Source organism: Primulina eburnea, chromosome 7 (genome assembly GCF_022965805.1).
Source record: "Primulina eburnea isolate SZY01 chromosome 7, ASM2296580v1, whole genome shotgun sequence".
In the NCBI taxonomy this organism is placed as follows: domain Eukaryota; kingdom Viridiplantae; phylum Streptophyta; class Magnoliopsida; order Lamiales; family Gesneriaceae; genus Primulina; species Primulina eburnea.
In genome coordinates this window covers 2,838,016-2,857,528 of record NC_133107.1, presented here as the reverse complement: position 1 = coordinate 2,857,528, position 19,513 = coordinate 2,838,016, and the positions used below count along the sequence as shown (strand labels likewise).

Genomic DNA, 19,513 nt, shown 5'->3' with positions numbered 1-19,513 from the left:
TTTAATTATAATTAAGCGTGTCTGATAATGATATGACAAATATTTAGCATTTTTTAATGTGGTATAATTGCAAAAACAATTAAAGATTGTAATTTTGAGATTTTATGCTTTTAAATATGAGAATTAATGCATCAGACTTAAATTTATCATATTTATGTATTATTATATTTATTTATTGGTTTGAGATAATTACAATTACATTAAAGATAAAAAATGCTTTTCACGCTTAAGTATGTGTTAATTTCGCTTAAACTTGAAAAGTTTGGAGCTCGACATCTGCGCTTATGAGTGTTTCACGCTTTTTAGAACCTTGATTTATATTATAGACTCATAGTATACGCACGTAGCCAATTATTATTGTACATAATACCTCTTGTTTCTCCCTCTAGGTTGCTAAAGAGTTTTACATTATTTTTATTTGACTAAAGAGTTTTACATTTGATACAACCAATTTGTCAAATTAATTTTTAGAACAGATCAATGAACAATTTAATCAACTTATTTAATTACATTTTCTTGTTGAATTTAACTACATTTCAACATAATTTCAAAATTTTACCATTAAAAATCTAAAAAAAATGTTAAACCAGCCCGTGAAAACCATCAATCCTCACGTTGAAATCGTATTTCAGGCACGGGACGAAACGGTTCATCGTCCCCATAATTTCAATGCGAAAAGTCGCTGTATATTCTAAACAGGTTAAAAATCTAGAAACCAGTCGATTTGAGTGAGTATTATGTACATATACTGAATATACACAACACAAAATAAATTGAAAGAGTGTAGTTGGAGTCTATATTTTAGCTATAAATACCTGCCTGCTGGAACTACTCAATTCCATTTTCTGCAACACTTCTGTTCACAACTGTTGTATGGCATAGTGTAAAATTGACAAGAAATTAAAATCAACAACTCTTACAATATTTCATGCTCTCCCTTTTAGCTTCCCTTCTTCTCCCCCTTCCATAGTTTCCTTACCAGGTTAGTGACTAAAACTAATTCAAACCATTGACTACAAAATTCTTGTTTAGCTTATTTTGGATGCTTCTAAATTTTTTTTTTCCTGTTTTATAGAACGTCCATTCCTTAAACCAGGCTACAATCTTGATAAACTTTTCAAGAACAAGCATTCAATTTTGTTTTGCTTATTTCAGCTTTCGTGAGGATGGCTTTTCCTAATCAAGAATCTGAGTCATCGAATTCATTGAGGAAAAATGGGAGAGGAAAGATTGAGATCAAGAGGATTGAAAACACCACGAATCGACAGGTCACCTTCTGCAAAAGGAGAAATGGGTTGCTTAAGAAGGCCTATGAGTTGTCTGTTTTGTGTGATGCTGAAGTTGCCCTTGTTGTCTTCTCAAGCCGTGGAAGGCTATATGAATATGCTAATAACAGGTTAAATATTCATTCTTTCTTACTTTTTTATGGCATTTAATTTAAGGTTTTTTTTTTTGAAGCTTACGATCTTATGTTTTGATTTTTTTTTTTTAAACATTTTTATGTTGCATTCACATGAATCTAGGTCATTGGCCGTCTGATTTTCTTGGCATTTGAGAGAAGATCGTAGTTTTCTATATTTCTGTGTTTTTTTGGCATCAAGAAAATTTTAGGAAAGGTTTCGAGCTGTTATTTCTTACTCTCTTTTTTTCTCTGTTTTGATGGTTTTTTGGAAAGCTAAATTTGATGATCACATGAATATTGCTAGAATCTAACCTTCTGTCATGTAAATACATGGAACTTTTTTGACATAAAAATTAAAACATAAATTTTATGCGGTTAAAGATCGAGTCTTCCATCACCATTTTCAGATTCACTTGTTTTTCTTGCTTCTTTTTTGCTGTCTTTCCTTTCTGAGTTCCACTGCGTTCTCCTTTCTTTTATGTGCTATCTCTCAGTTCCCTGTTGGATACGCCTCCAAGATCTGTCGTGATTAACAAAAAATAGAAGTGTGATGTATTTAACAGTTCTAGAGTACTTATACGGTCAAGAAATTATACACGAAAATTTCTTAAAAATCTGTTTCCTAGTGAATGTTTGTATGTATGTATGTATGTATGTAATGCTTTGTTTGTTTTCTTTCTTTCTCTCTTCTCCACATATCATCTGTCAGCTCAAGAAACTCATCTGCAAAGCTGTCAAGTTCCTATTTGCCCATTCCCTTGTTCTTCTTGACCCTTCCTTAATCTCGCGTCATTTCAACAAATCAAAGTCTCATTTTTAAACATAAAAATTAGCACTATAGGGTTTCGAATTTCGAAAGTGCAGGAGCTAAAAACTTGTTAACACACCATTTTAGGTTGGTCAAACATATGATATCTCATTTTCGCAAGATGGGCATCTCCCATTTTCACCGTTTTACCCCTAGTGAAGTAGGATTAGGGCATGGGGACTGTGGTTAGGGTTTGAAACAATTTGTGCCTAAAGTGATGTGTTTTAACCATAGAATCTTTGGTCATGTCAGACATGATATTTCAGTTCTACACTTGAAGACAAGGAGAGACGGGTTGTCATCATATTCCCCCTTTTCTTCGGTTTTCTCCTTCATTCCCCCAAAGCCTTTTCTTTTTTATCTCTAAAGGTGAAAATATTACCCTTTCTGTATTCCGGTGGATTTGTTCTACTAAGATTTCTTTTCTTTCTACCCTCTCAAACTCTACCTTTTGAAGCTCAAAAAGAACTTATTTAGCTCAGAAAAATGGGAAGAAGAGGGGGGAAGCATGAAAAATGACACAGCTAAAGTGGCCGTATCAGTTTCTTCAAAAAAGACATTAATGTTAAGGGTTTCTTGAAATAGAAAATGGGTTGTAGTATAGAAAGGAAATAAAGCAAAACTACCCCACCCCATTGTTGCCAAAACTTTCAAGAAAGGGGATATGGAAAAAAAGGCTGAATTTAATGTATGCCGCTCAAGTTTAATTAGATGGGAAATATTTAAGTACTTAATAAATTTTGCAAAAAATGGCTGCTCTGATGAACAGACAGCATCCCTGATGCACTCAACACGCTACAGAAGAAGAGATTACAGGCAAACAAGACTTACTAAATGTACATAGAATTTCAGTAAACAGGTGAAGAAATGCAAATTTTTTATGCGTTTAAAACCATATAAAAATGCTGTAATAAAGTGGAGAAACTGAAGGGATGAGAGCATTATCGGGATTTTGAATCAATCGAGGTGGGTAATATCCAATCGGGGTCCTGATGTGAGGTATTAACCTGGGGGTAAAAGGGTGGGGGTACACGTGGCAAGATCCTGAAACAAAGATGCTAGAGCCAATCATATTGTGGGATCTTGCGCCAGCGTGGCAGAGGGCAGCCAATCAGTTTGTCGAGGAAATTAAGGTTTTTCCCCCCAACTTGTCCTGACTGAAAGTGCATGTATGTGTTTTCACTGTGATGTTTCTGTGAAACTGAGATGTTGATTATACATTTATGTCTTGTTTTTAAAGAAGAGGAGACTTTTTTAGGTTGGCAAGGAATCCTATACTACCTCAAGAAAATTACAGACTGATCAAGATTTATTTTTCAAAGTGTACTGAATTAGCCTAATTCTTGGCAAATTTTACATGGCTAACTTTGTTAATTCGCATATATTATGATTCATATGAGATTTATAAATGGTTCAAAATGGTCTGTTGTTATAAATTAAGAATACCTTTAACCTCAAGCATATATGCTAACTTGGAATCTAGTCTGATTAAGAATATCAAAATCATAATGGTTTTTATAATTAATTTCACAATAGTTTTGTACCACATAATTTTTTTTTTATATTTTACTACTATTTTTTAGAGAAGAACTTTGAAAATTTTATTGAAATAGAAACACCAAATGTTTTTCTTAACAATTTGTGGATGCAGTGTTAGGGCTACTATTGACAGGTACAAGAAAGCGAGCTCTGATCCCTCCAATACTGTGTCAACATCTGAAGCTAACACTCAGGTAACTCTCTTTTTTAAAGAAATTGTATCTTTAATTTGTCAATTTTTTATTTAATATTTGTTAAGAAACAAATAAATAGATATCTATGTTATTAATGAAAACATTTGTCAAACAAAAATTAGAAATAAATACCCTTTTGGAATTTATATTATAAAATGATGCTTATCAAATATTCAGGCTAAAGAAGTGAAAAAATAAATTAATAAATATATTATGTACAAACTTTTTATTTTATACAATAGTAAGTAATGTAGTGATGGTGATCATTCAAAAGCTCTCGTTTTGAAAATCTAATTGAAATGTTTACTAAGCAACCTAAACAAATTAAATAATTCAAGGAAAAAAAACAAAAACAAAAACATAAATTATATAAATTATATATATATATATTAATTTGATCCCCTTCCACAAGTGATGATCGGTTGTTGAATTACCAGTTTTACCAGCAAGAAGCCGCCAAGCTGCGCAGACAAATAAGAGAGATACAGACTTCAAACAGGTGTAATATATATATATATATATATATATATATATATATATATATATATATATATATATATATATATAGATTGTTTCAGAATTTTAAATATGTGTGTGCATAAAATATATATATATACACACACACACACACACTCTTATGAATAAGATTTTTTCAGACATCTGATTAAGAGAGAGAGTGTGTGTGTATTCTAGGCAAATTCTTGGGGATGGTGTAAGCTCCATGTCTTTGAAAGAACTGAAGAATACTGAAAGTAAAGTGGAGAAAGCTATCAGCAGAATCCGTTCCAAGAAGGTAAAAACTTATTATTTTTAATTCATGATGAATTAATCTCTCCCATAAAATACCTTATTATATCACAATATAATATCTTTTATAATTTTAATTACACAGATTATTTGAAAAATCAATTAACAGCATCAAAACGTATTTGAGAAAACAGCATTTGGGAATGTGGCGACAAAATTAATATAACATTTGAATTTTTTTTCCATGCTCACAAAAGAATTTTATTATTTGTTTTTCAAAATAAATGTGTTTTTAAGTCAAATTGTTGAAATTTCGCAGAATGAATTGCTATTTGCTGAGATAGAGCTTATGCAGAAGAGGGTATGTGTCTCTATCTCTGTTCATTAAATGCATGATCAGACATATACTTCATGTATTTTTGTGATTGTTGTAGAACTTTGGCTGGACTTTATATTACTAATTAGTGAATAAAAATAATTATTTTGTTACATTTTATTTGAATCATTTTCTTAAAAAAAAAAACAAGCACACACATAAATTCATGGAGCAAAAAAAAAAAGCTAAATGTTCAAGTTTTGTAGTGGAATACTATCTATGTTTGCATATTATTGATTTTCGAAATATTTTTTGCATTCAGTTAATCTCAAAATTCTAAGTTTGGATTCAAAAAATTTGTTAGTTTTTTTTACTGATGTTTTCACACTTTCTTAAATAGAAATAAATATGTTAAATATATTTTCTTTTGAAATTTATCCTTTATATGCTTTTTTTACAGGATTAATATTGTAATTTTTCTCGGTCTTTAATTAAAGTTGAGATTGAGATTAGCTTTGAGATCATAATGCTGAAAATTTATGGCAAATCATGAATTTGATCATATTGTAACAGGAGCTGGAGCTGCACAATGCTAACATGTATCTGCGAGCAAAGGTCATAAAGCTAAGCCTCTTTGCCTCCGTTACGCACCAACATAGTTTCTTAAACTGGAAATTAGGAATGATAAGAAAACGTAAATTTGTATATACTTGAAAATAATTTGAAGGTGCAGATAGCTGAGAATGAGAGAGCACAGCATCAAATGAACATGATCAATCCTGCAGCAGCCGGAGGCTCGGAGTATCAGCCTATGTCATCTCAGACATACGATGTTCACAACTTCCTCCCAGTCGTCAACCTTCTTGAACCCAATCACCCCTACTCTCGCCAGGACCAAACTCCTCTCCAACTAGTGTATGATACCCATTTCGTGTTATTAGCTGTTGTTATAACTTGGTTTTGTGGACCAAAACCTTGGGTTTTTGCTTCTCTAAACTCTAGTTCATTTGTCGCTCCCAACACTTATGCAGCCTATAACTTTGTGTTGCAGTTGACAGTGGTTGGAAAGGACCTGGTAATGGGAAAAATTTTACATCCCGCTTCTACTAAGTGCACTTGGATCATGGCATGCAAGAAAAAAGTTGAAGATGATCAGTATCTTGTTTGCAGACATTTATGCAATGTAAAATAACAAAATTACTTTGAAGTTAGGGCAACTCTTGCTCTTTGAAGATTGAATCCTTGAAATACACCAACTTATTTGCTATTATCTTCTTAACATAACTATCTTGTTAAATGTTCCCTCCGTGTGTGTGTGTTTGGGAGATTAGTAAATCATTATTTTTGTGAGTTATTTCAGTGATACTCAAGATTATTTTCTTTCAGTAGCGCTAGCAGTTGTATCACCTTATTGTAAATTCACGAGATAAAGATTGTGAACGTAATTTGAACTTCCAGTTCGGTTAAACCATTGTTCGAGCAAAACTGACAGCAGTAAAAAATGACTTATCATCGGATCAGCACGAGTACTAGAGGGATATTTAGTCTAGAATATGCTCTTCCTGGAAACAGAACTGACTCTACCTGCTTATAATAGCAAGATCGATGTATTAAAATGTATGTTCTTATACTACAAATGAGACTTATGATCGCGAAACAAGTACATTGGTATATTTTCCACTACATATATATAATAACAATTGTGCAAAATCATTAAACAAAACAATCAATTAGGAGGTATACACCTAGGGGCTAGGTCAAGTAAAATCCTTTCCAGAGGACGAATCCAAAGATTAAATAGATTTTCGTCACTCCAGCAACAATTGAGTTTATATCTACCGCAACCTTATGCTGCTAAATCACAATATCAATCAAAGGCGACTTTTGGGTACATTTGTCGATTCTTTTTCATTACATCGGCCAGCATTGGGATGATCTTTCTCAGTGACATGGCACGAAAGCATTCTAGGATGAGGGAGTAATGCTGCAGAAACATCACCCCACCAGTCAAAATTTCTCACATACCACTCCATAGTTTTCCTCAGACCGTTTTCCCATTTAGTTCGTTCTGACCATCCCAATTTTTTCAGCTTTTGGGTGTCCAAGAAGTATCTTTGATCATTAAAAGGCCTATTCTCCACAAACTTTATTGTTTCGGAAGGATCTAATGAAAAGAGTCGACAAATATCTGTTGCTACATCAAGAACTCTCTTTTCCTCATCCGTCCCAACATTATAAACATGTCCCACTTCACCCCGGTGAAGAACGATCTCAAAAGCCTCGGCAACATCTTCACAATAAAGATAACTTCTAACATTGGATCCATCCCCGTGAATTGGAAGGGGCTTTCCTTTCATAGCTAAGAGAATAAACTTTGGGACCAACTTCTCAGGAAATTGGTGGGGACCATATACATTGTTTCCTCTCGTGATTATAACCGGTAAACCATATGACCGTCCATATGCCATAACAAGCATTTCAGCCCCGGCTTTAGATGCAGAATAAGGGTTTGTTGGGAGGAGCTGTGAAGCCTCATGGTTACCCACAGTGGCATTTTCATCCGTCTCCCCATAGACCTCATCAGTGCTCACATGGACGAATCTCTTAATTTTCCCGAAAACTTTGCAAGCTTCAAGAAGTACACAAGTACCATAAACATTGTTCTTGATAAACTCAAAACTATTGCCAAATGAATTGTCTACATGTGTTTGTGCGGCAAAGTGCATAATAGTGTCGACGTTCTCTGTGTCGAGTATATACTTCACAAGGTCAGCACTACAAACATCTCCCTCTACGAATTTAAAATTGGGAAAAGATCGGGAAGGTTCAAGGTTTTTAAAATTTGAGCAGTAAGCTAGCTTATCAAGAACAATTATTCGGTACTCCGGGTAATTCCGAATTAGCCTATTCGCAACATGTGACGCTATAAATCCAGCAGCTCCAGTGATCAGGATATTCTTTGGTTTATATTTCGCCATAAAGAAACTAAATCCAGAATGCCCCTTCAATCTTTTAAAAACGAAGGGGAAAAGTCCTTAGATACACAAAGAAATTACAGTTATCAAAGGCAAAATATCAATCACACAACAAAATTCAGCTGTGGAAAAAATTAAAATAAGAACTGGTGAACCACAGTCAATCGATAAATAAAAAGCTACATCATACACAAGGGACGTCGATTTATATATACTCCGATCAATTAATTATTCATTAAATTGAAATCCTTATACATTGATGACAGACCCTCATATAAAATCATAATTTGCCAAAATCACAACAAACCCATCCCGAATGAACAAAATTTTAAATAGAAAGAAACACCATCTAATCAGAATCTGACCTTTGTGATTCAATGCAAATATTCAGAATAAAACACAAATTAAAGACTCGAACTTTCTGCAATATTTCAAAATGGGTCATGGATCCACACCCAATTACAACATAAAACAAAAAAAAAAAAAAAAAAACACCCATTTGACGCATGGATGAAATCAAAAAGTTCGTTCAAACTTACCAGAAAAAATAGGATCGTTGAATCGTACGAATGAGAAAGAAAAGGTTTCAATCCCCAGCTGTGTTTCTCGCGTGGAATGTGGTAGTGTGGTACTTACGCGCATTAAACTTGTAAACAGAGGGAATGCAAATACCGACCGATCGATTCTTCTTCGATTCGGAAAGAGCGCAGAATCGAAGCGCGAGACGGAGGAGGTGACGCGAAGAATATTGAAAAGGATATTTATAGGCCCACAAATTCCGCACACCACTTTGAAACATTCTCGTATTCGAACACGTCGCAGTCCCGAATTTGGCGTTACAAATATAAATTAAAGTATTTTAAATTTTATAAATTTAAAATTATCATTCCTATTTGAATAGGGAAAATATTAGATATCACAATATTTCATTTATAAATTGATAATTCTAATTGCATGCACCCTTATTTTCAAATTTTTTGGTTGATCGTAAATCTAGTAATCCGATGTATGGATCATATGATTTTATAACACATGACACGATGTTACATAAGAATGATGTTGTGCAGTGTTTGAGAATCCTCATCGAATCTAATCACTATCTAAAATCATATTGGAATTTTGATGTTATCACGTACTTTAATAATGGTGGAATAGGAATATTCAATATGGAATTATATCAAGTATGAGAATCAAATACATGGTTCAGCTATTCGAAAATTAAATTTAAAAAAAAAAATAGAAAAAGAGTGACATTTATGATCAGAGTAAGATAACTATTGATGTAAAGATATAATTTTTGAAGTTAAAAATGCTGTGAACGAACATTTTATAAAATCATGAGACCAAAATAAAAATAAAGATTGGTGAGACTGTCTCACATGAGACCTACTCTAATAACATTTATTTAAATTGACCCAAACATGGTTTTACGGTTTGAATTTAGAATTTGATATGATTCCATATTTGAAATTTGAATAATTCAAAAAATAACTATTTGAAATTTGAAATTTATTGTCGGATTTGTAATATTTGATACAATTATAGCCAATTACCAACATAGGCTAATTACAGACATATATATATAGTAAGATTTTAATTCATATGTATGCTTGTATGTGTTCTAAGTAACGCTTGCTGTACTATTTTATTTGGCCTTTTGTATTACTAGATAATTGGCTCGAAATATTTCGGAAATAAATTAGTGTGTCAAAATGTAATTTAAATTATTTTTAAAAATGTGATTAATATCTTTCAAAAAAATTATTAATAGAAAATAACAAGAAGCTTTATATTTACAAAAGTAAATTCGATGGAACTTATAAAACTGGTGCAAAATTTATTATTATTATTATTATTATTATTATTATTATTATTATTATTATTATTATTATTATTATTATTATTATTATTATTATTATTATCATATCTTGGGCCAAATAAAGAAGGCAAAAAATCCTGGTCCATATTATTCTGGGTTAGGACTGCTCGACGCAGACTGGTCTTCTCGGATGGGCTAGGCTAAATTAGCAATCGTATCTCTCTCATGCCATAATTTTTCCCCCCAAAAGAATTTATTCTTCTTGGGCATAAATGTGTGAGAAAATATCACGTGTCGTATTTTGTGATACAGATATCTTATTTGAATCATTCATGAAAAAATATTAATTTTTATGTTAAGAGTATTATTTTTTATTGTGAATATCGGTATGATTCACCCGTCTCACAGATAAATATTCTTGAGACCGTCTCACAAAAGACATACCCTACTTATTGAAGTCATTGCGTAGCCAAAAACACACTTTTTCAAATGAAATATATGTATGTTGAATAAAAATTGTAAATATCGATACAACGATATATACATGTAATTTTAAGAGTAATTTGTATTGGAGTGTTATTTACATTTTATTTATAAAAAAATTGAATGTGCTCTGCTTTGATTTTTTATTTTTTAACTAGACTTAGTACATTTTTTTTATTGAATGTTCTTATTTTAAGTAAATGGTATTAATATTCAATATAAGTTATATTTGATTACTCAAAAAATGATAGTGAAATTTATTAATATCCATACAGTAAAAAAAATATTAAAAAATTTATAAAGTTCAACAATAGAAAATATTTTTATTGTCCCCGTATGGAAGAAGAAGCTTCGTGTGAGAACCTGATAGCTGTAATTGTTTGTAAGAGATTTCAGCTCAATTTCACACCTTTTTCTTCACACAGCTGTCCGTATATATAAATCAAGCCATTTTCAGTCAGTCATCTCACTTTTTGTTTTCTTTTTCCAATTAATATCATATAATTAATTATATTATTACAAATAATATTCTAATAACAATAATAATTCAAAAATCCTTGTACATTCTCATTAGAGATTTTTCTACAATTCTTCCTATTCTAAAATTTTAAATTTTGCATTAAAAATCATATAATATATTATATTAATTGATTCAGAGGATGTTTGACTAAAATTATTTAAAATATATTATAAGATCATATGTCTTATAAGAAGTTATATAAGATTATAAGTTGTATAATCTTATTTTAAAACTAAACTATTAAAATATTTGGATAAAATAAGATAATTGAGCTTAAAATTGTTGATATATTTGATGTTATAATATCTTATTGTTGCGATAATTATCAAAATATAACATTACAGAATTATAATTATATTTATTAATATTCATGTAACAATAGTAACTATAATAAATATTAAGTATTATTAATCTAATTGTAATTTTATAATTAATAAAAGAGGATTTTTATTCGTACTCTATTTTATGTTACATACATTCCACTATATGTGTAAAATCTGTTAATAAAGTAAAACTTAAGGCAATAATAAATGAAGTACAAATAATAATTCCTTTAATAAAAATATTACTATTATTAATATGATTCTATAATTAATAATATTAATTATAATTATAACACTAATACTAATAGTATAATGATAATAATAATTAATACTAATCATAATATAATTATAATTAACAACAATTTTGGAATATAAAAAGAAAATTGGATATTAATCCATTTATGTTATTTTATATCATGATATGTTGAGATATTACATTATAAAATGATAATTTGGTCAATAAAAGACTTTCAAATAAAATCTTAAAAAATAAGTTGAGTAAAACTTATAACTATTAAACAATTTTTTTGATCATGTGAGTTATTAAAAATTTTAACTAACCAAAATTTCAGAGTTTATAAGTTCAGCAAAACACCATATTAGTTTGGTAATAAAAATCTTAATTTTAACTATCTGATGTACATTTTTTTGAAACAAATACATCAGTTCAAATGAGAGAGATCAAAAAATACTCATTTATAATTTATTTTACATCAGTTTATATATATACTATTGATCTTGAAGCTATTAACTAATCTTGGTGTACAGTAATTTAAGTATAAAAATTGTAATTAATAAATAGCTTCAAGATCAATAGCATAGAAGGAAGTGTTATTGATATAAAATGGCTATATAGATGAGAGGAAATATTTTCACCCCAAACAAACTGGCTGAAAATAGTCATCTTGCATACCTTGTACTGATATGACCATACCAGCACTTGATGGATACTAAATTTTAAGCAGCAAAAGATGCACAACAAATGAAATTGCGGAAAATCTATGATACCTCAAAAATAAAAATGCACCTTCGTATCAAATAATTGTCAATATGTTACAGTGGCTCATGTGCTTCACGGACCAATGACTTCATTCCCTAAGACAATAGTGAATGCCATTCACAAACGAGCCAGCCTACTCATATGTAAACGTGGAACGACTCCAATCCCTCAAGTGAGCATTCCAGCAATATTGGGACCTGGAAAGGAGGTTCACGAAGAAGTATGCAACCTTATTCACAAAGATTCTGATTATATTGGCATGCACGAAATCAGGACTTAGCAAGAAAGAGTAAACAAGGACATAGTGTAGATATTGATCGAGTTGTTTTAACTAGCACGATACCCACTTCTGTGTGTCTTTCTATAACATTAACTAGCACGATGCCCGCTTCTGTGTGTCTTTCTATAAGATGACATCTCCGCAGGTAAACACAATGTGCATAGCAACCGAAATTTCGAATTACAAACCAAGATAATTTAAAAAGCATGCAAAATGCCTGTGATACAATTTAAGCATAGAATCAGATGCAAAAGAAAGAAACTGAAAATGTAGTTCCACAAGAATACTCTCAAGAACACAGTAATAACATTTGCAAGGTTTCCCATTCATACCGCAGCCAAGATAATTCTCCCAATTTTATTTTGTGAGTTTCGTTTCTCCCCAAATTTCATCCATGTCCTCTAAAATCAAATACATAATGAGTTTCTTATCTAACCCTTCAAGAACAAATATGTACTACGGATAAATTGAAGGCGGTGGTAAATGATTATTCTAGGATACATAACTCAATCGATTCTCCATCCATCAAATTCCAATATGAACAGTTGATGTTGAAGAACGACATGTGGTAACTGTTTTTTCCCTGAGACGCTAGCGGCTAGCATTTCGAGTTAGTTTGTGGTTCTTTAGGACTAATTCTTTAAATCATAAATAAAAGAGCAAAACCAAAGAGGGTGAATTCAAGCAGAATGTTCTGTAAGGCAACCTCTTTAAACTATAGGAAACTACCATGGATGACATAATAGTATGGCACTCGTTAACTTCTGAGCACCAGTGGCTTCAACCACATCTGATGTTAATCGAATATCAAAATCTTTGTCCTAAATTTTGTATATAAGAAAACTAGGACCATTCTCAACTAGCCAAATAACTGTTTGAGCTTAGAAGCAACCCAGAACAAAAGCTAAGAATTAAACAATGGAAAAACACATCCTCCAAGGATTGACCAAAAAGAAATTGGCAAGGGCATTTTTTTCCAGTTTTGGAGCGACAATTTTAAATCCATCTCCCAGTAAAGAGACTCTGACAAATATAACCAATTTTCATCAATATGAATGCTACGAACGTGCGAGGGAACAATGTTTCTAATGTCTGGAAATAAGAGACAAACCAGCTAAACAAGATAAGACATGAAAGGAAGGTCCGGTAAAGAAATCATCTGCTCTGTACCTCAGCAATTAAAAATTGATGTTTTAAGAGACTAACAAGATATCAATGAACCCATCAAGAATACGAACTAAATAACAAACCCAAACAAAAAATCTTGAAAAAAAAATTTCGAACCTAAGTTTTACCTTTGGGGATGAAAACCCGTGTTCCAAGACAAAGAGCACAATCTAATGCCATGGCCATTAGCTGTTTTTTTTGTAAATAGCAAGATCAAAAAAACTGCTATGGGGCGTTTGTTCGACTTCCACAGAGAGAAAAGAAACAGAGAAAGGTGAGAATTTGGAAGCAGCAGAAGCGTTAAGTAGGAATAGTATTGGTTCCCAAGGTTTTTTTTAGCAAGACCGAGTCTTCATATTTTTCCCCACTACGGCTACAGAGACCCAGGCAACAGTGCTTACACATTTGATACTCGCTCCTATCCGTGATGTAACTGGTGTATGTGTTGTGTCATTTTGTGTATAGGTTTTTCGGACTGCACGAATCACGAGGAAGAAGGCAACGGTTCAAAATCTGAACAAAGGTAAAGGATAAAACTGCAGCAAAATGTGTATAATTTTTGTCTTAAATAATGAGCAATGGCATCCCACTAAAGGATAAAACTGCAGCAAAATGGGTTTAATTTTTGTCTTAAATAGTGAGCAATGGCATCCCACTATTTTCTTGTTTTGAACTGTCTTTTTATTTGCACTTTTGACTCTCAGATGTCATTCTCAAATCTGAAAGTCTAATTCTTTAATTTTTCTGCATATATTTTTGTGGTATTCCATTAGTTCATTTTTAAAATGTGTGTGTGTGTGTGTGTGTGTGTGTGTGTTTAGAGTTTGGACTTAATCTCTAGACTCTTATCATGTCTCTATTTATCCTTCTGAGAAGAGTAATGGACATATTCATCATGATCATCATTAATTAAATGGACCAAAATATGCATTGTGCAGCATCTCAGAAAGAGAGAAGGCTTGTCAATTTATTTACTTCCTCGTACAACTCAAGGTCTGAATTTTGGGACTTACTTATTTCAGAATCATATTTTTGCCAACATTTTAACATCTATGTTGCCATAGGAAATGTCAGATTCCACGCCCATGTATACCTTTGATTTTGTACTTACAGATTAAATTCTCAAAACAGATGGCGATTACACAGGTATCCTGTCCAGTATATTCCTTCTAGTGGGGCTTGATGCTCCTCTTGAGATTTTTACAGAAACCACATAAGATTATCACATGCTGCCTCTGCAAATTCTTGATTTTGCAGAACTTGTAGGGTGTCAAACAAAATACTTGGAATCAAATTTAAGACTTTTGTCCTCTTTTGTAATAAAAACTAGACCATTTTATACTAAATCATCGACAGGATTTCAACAGTTTTATATCGACAAGAAGTGATCGGCAGATAAGTTTTATAATGGCTTCGACTATAGTTTAATCAAATTCATAATCTTACAGATTTGTCAATTCAGTAAGAAATTTTTTGGTCACTTAATGCTGCGAAACGTATTAGTTATTATACCACCCTCCATGAGAATATCAAATGCGAAAGGTAAAACACAGATATCCTCACAGGTTCTCCATCTTGGGCGAAGCCTGGCTCTTTTGGAACAAGATGAGAATATTTTTAACTCTAATTGTTGTAGAACTGAAGCACGAAAAGGATGCTGCAAGAATTCAAGGCTTCGAGAATGTTTTTTATGCTTGACTCGAATACAAATTCAAAGTCAATTCCTAATATGATATCTCATGTTACCCTCACCCTAAGAACATCGGTGTTCCTACAAAAAGAATCATGATCTTCGACTGTCAAGCAACAAATGCAAAAAAAGACGAAAAAGTAAAAGTTCTACTCCAAAGAAAAAGCAGTAGCAGAATCCTAAGATTTTGCATCGAGTTCAAAAGCCAAGGTGAGAAATGAAGATAGATACAACACTTAAAAAATGGAAGAAAATTTTCTTCAGCGAGTAAAAAGACATTTTTTAACAAGGAATACTCCATCAGGGTAAGAACACATACAGGTAATAGTATCGTGTACCACAGCATTTGGTCCCTTTTCGATTTTAATCCAGTTTTGAGTTTCATCCAAGAAAGAAGTTTGAAGTCCCAATACATTCATCCTCAGCAAGATCATATTCATTAAAGATGATACGAGGAAATCTATAAATGAACTGTGTTTTAAATATAAGAAAGGAAACTTACTCAACCAAGCAAGATCCCCTTTCCAAAATGTTCTTCTCACCTGGCATTGCACTGTCACTAGAGAGAATTCATTCTATTTCATTTATTGCCCAGTTATCTTATTTTTCATACAGAAAGAAACGCCTTTGTGGAGAGAGACACCCAGTAAGAAGGGCCTTTCTACAATATGAGTTGTGTGTTAGGTTTGATTCGAAAGACTGGAATAACATTTTACTAGGGCCTACAAAAACAAGTTATTAAAGACTAATTGTCTGACCGAAGCTCTTTGGTCTCGCTTGCAACTTGCAAGCATTCTCCACAGAGGATAATTGTATCAATTCTCTTCTAAAACCAAAAATCAAGTCCACAGCTATAGTTACCAGTTCCAACCTGGATTTGAGAACCACTGAACCACTACAACAGAAACCCATTCTTATGTCTGCCTTAATTTACCCACATTATTGACAACCATTTGATTGTGTGAAACTTAATATTAAGAACTCACGTGATAGTTAATTTAGCACTTAATACGAATAACAAGGAAAAGGAAAACATACCAAAAGTTTGAACATTTTATCAAGCAATCCACTGCAAGTACTTCTATACACAAACAACACATTAAATAAAAAAAAGTAATTCTAGATTATGGCGGAGAACCGGAGATTGTAAAATTACTTCAATCTGAATTTTATGGCCCAAAACTGTTTGCTATTCTCCCTGCACAAGTGTTATCGATTATGCAAAAGAATGGAAACATATATGTTAGTAGAAGTTAACAAGGACATAAAAATCCAAGACATACCCAGCCAAAACCAGAAACTAAATTCAAAACTCAAACTCCCACCGTCTCCATTGTATAAAGTTTGGTTTTTATCAGATTAAAATCTCAAGATGACATGATAGCATAATTCTAATAATAAAACAACACTTCAAGAAAACAAACAAAATATTAGTCCCAACATTCTGGCAAAAATTTATGACCCAGTATAAACCAAGTTTAAAAGGGACTCCAAATTCTTCAGCAGTAGATCCTTAACCATTCAGCATAAAAGCCAAAGCAATTCTGCATCTAACTTGATCATTCTGATGAGGTACCTTTCTTTGGTTTCACATCCTTCACCTTTGCAATCCTTCCACTTGTTTTTCCATGATGCTCCATATTTTTCTTTCCCTTCTTTCCACCGGACTTCTCTAAACCTGTTAACCTATCTTTCTTTGACTTCCTACCCTCCACCTTCTCTGCTTTGGCCTTTTTCTTCGCCAGCGTTTTCCCGTTCAACTCATCCAAAACTCCTCTCTTCAAAGTTTCCCTCTTTTTCCTTTTATTCCCCATATTTTCTTGAATTGTTAAATCATCATCCTCAATAACATTTGTCTCTTCATTACCATCAGCGTCACTATCGTTCTTCAAAATTCCTTCCTTCTTCTGTCCCGCAAATTCATCAGTTATCCTCACTCCCCACTGGTTCATTCTCATTCATATCATCTTTATCATCAGCCCTCTCCATAACATCGCCAACATCCATATATTGAAGCTCATGAATTCTCCCGGTCTTCTTCTTCTTCTTCTTCCCACTATCACCATCCTTGATCCCACTCATTTCCTTAGACTCGGCGGCATTATCACCCAATTTCACTAGCTCGGCTCCCTTCTCACTTTTCGCACCCTCTATTTTCAACTTGACGTCTGGCAAAGCTTGATAAATCGGCAGCGACACAGAGTCATACAACTTCAGGTGTAGACTCCTCACACCATTCCACTTCTTTGGCACCTTCTCAATAGCCCCCACAATCGCATCAAACACATTATCCACAACTTCATCCTTATCCATCGACACTTTTCCGACCTTCACCACAGAACATGTCCCGGTCCTCATGTACAGTAACGCACTTCCCAAAGCCCTCTCCACTTGAAACTTCAAATTTTTTCTGCTGAAATCCACCCCCAAAGGAAGCTTCTTTTTCTTGAAAAACTCCTTACCTATCAACTTGGGCAGCAAGTGAACAACCCTTCTGTCCACCAAGAATAAGTCGTAGCTATGACAGAGCTTCCTTTTTGCTTCAAAAGGCTTGTAATTAGTCTTCAATTTGGAAATCTTAAGAACTTTCGAGATGGGAATGTTCTGTGATTTCACAAGTTTCTTAATGTCTTCAGAAAGAGGAGTCGGTGATTTAGCCCTATCGTCTATGATCAAGCAAATCTGCGACGAAAGGTCCAAGAGGGGGTGAGGAAGCGAAATTTGAAACGGTTTGGTACGCGATTTTGACGGAATTTTCTTGAGGGTGAGGTTCAGGTAGACGTAGTCGTCGTCGGGGAAAAGCTGCGGCTTTTGGCTGGAAGACGACTTGTACTTCAGAAGAGCGCTAACAGCCCTCTCAATAGTTGATTTGTCAACTCTAGATACCTCCCCAGCTCGTTGTTGAGCGGCCATTTTTTGCAGAGAACGAAGGAGTGCGGCGGCGGCGTGCAGGGGATGTGTGTTAAGTGGAGTTTCGGTAGGGGAGTTAAATTGGTGGTTGCATGAAAGCCCAATTTAAATGTACATGGGCCAGCATACATGGGCACAAGCCCAAAGCCTAATTCAAATGTACATGGGCCAGCATACATGGGCACAAGCCCAAACGTACACTCATGAACTTATATTAAATATTTGGAATTGGATTTGAAAATATTTGATTTTCTAAAATAATAATAATAATGTGAACTGATGATAACATAGATTTTGGATAAATGGTTTTTAGTAAAAAAAAATATTTTAAAAAAAGACTTAAAACCTATAAGCAACTTATATTTTAATAGTGAAAAATAATTTGATTGCTTTTAGAACTCAAATTTCATGAAATTCGATGAAATACTACCGATTTTGTAAAGATTTATCTCAGTGAAATGAAATCACATGAAATCAATCATGTTTTTGAAATTTCATTTTGACAAACATTAAAATGATATTTACAATTCCAAATCTCTCACCAAATTCCATCCAATTCCATGATATCAAACACATTGTGAATCTACATGTGAAATTATATATATTGCTTGCTTTTATTTGGGTGGGATGTTGAAAAGAGACGTGGTATTTTAATTTGGATGAAAATGACGAAATATTTAGTTAAATTTCGAATACATTTGGCCTTGACAAAGTACGTGTGACATTTAAGGAGTTTTGAAAAAATATTTCATCATCACACCAAAAGTAGTCACCATTGAGGATTAAATTTATTTAATAGTATAAACGTCAAGAAATTCCCTTCTACAAATAATACATTTTAAAGAATTCATTTTAAAATTTTGTTTACTTGATTAGGTTCTTATATAGGAAAATACTCATAATAATCATTATAATAAGTTAACTAACTACTAGTCAATTATTTGATCGAATTCAAATTTAGTAGCTAAGAAAATAAATATCCAACCCTGAAATATTTAAAACGAAATTGAAACAGGCAGCTGTGCCCACCCATTTCAAAAAGGTAAAGAAATAAAGCATTGAAAACAACCATTCAATGCTTGCATGTTGCCAAAACCCTATTTAGTGAGGTGTATTCAATTCAGAGTTTTGATGACTTTTAATGATTTTTTTAAATGATAAACTTTTATGGATTTGATAAATTTTTATTAATTTTTATGGAATTTCACATATTTATAAACAGATTTATGTGGATTTATGTAGACTTTTTTGCAAGATTTTTATAGACTTTTGTAGATTTTTTTTTATAGAATTTTATAAATTTTGTACTTAACTATAACATGTGATTTTTTATTAATTTC

At 32.5% G+C, this 19,513-nt stretch overlaps 3 protein-coding genes across 4 annotated transcripts; 1 reads left to right on the top strand and 2 right to left on the bottom strand.

The window, feature by feature from the left end:
- The first annotated feature begins 837 nt into the window (after positions 1–837).
- On the top strand, positions 838–6,099 carry LOC140836602 (agamous-like MADS-box protein MADS1). Of its 2 annotated transcripts, none has more exons than XM_073202244.1 (9): positions 838–982; positions 1,156–1,396; positions 3,862–3,943; positions 4,381–4,442; positions 4,637–4,736; positions 5,010–5,051; positions 5,580–5,621; positions 5,740–5,921; positions 6,058–6,099. In XM_073202244.1, exons 2-9 carry the CDS (start codon positions 1,167–1,169, stop codon positions 6,059–6,061), a joined length of 744 nt encoding a protein of 247 aa, XP_073058345.1. In that variant the 5' UTR covers positions 838–982; positions 1,156–1,166; the 3' UTR covers positions 6,062–6,099. The 2 variants fall into 2 exon arrangements, with proteins under 2 accessions (XP_073058345.1, XP_073058344.1); XM_073202243.1 differs by having other exon boundaries at positions 5,734–5,921.
- Positions 6,100–6,581: 482 nt separating this feature from the next.
- Positions 6,582–8,749, bottom strand: LOC140836601 (trifunctional UDP-glucose 4,6-dehydratase/UDP-4-keto-6-deoxy-D-glucose 3,5-epimerase/UDP-4-keto-L-rhamnose-reductase RHM3-like). Its single transcript, XM_073202242.1, has 2 exons — positions 8,521–8,749; positions 6,582–8,015 (listed from the first exon to the last, which is right to left on the bottom strand). The coding sequence occupies exon 2, from the start codon at positions 7,982–7,984 to the stop codon at positions 6,878–6,880; it is 1,107 nt and encodes a 368-aa protein (XP_073058343.1). The 5' UTR covers positions 7,985–8,015; positions 8,521–8,749; the 3' UTR covers positions 6,582–6,877.
- Positions 8,750–16,543: 7,794 nt separating this feature from the next.
- LOC140836600 (uncharacterized) lies at positions 16,544–18,232 on the bottom strand. Its single transcript, XM_073202241.1, has one exon. The coding sequence runs from the start codon at positions 18,174–18,176 to the stop codon at positions 17,187–17,189; it is 990 nt and encodes a 329-aa protein (XP_073058342.1). The 5' UTR covers positions 18,177–18,232; the 3' UTR covers positions 16,544–17,186.
- Positions 18,233–19,513: the final 1,281 nt, after the last annotated feature.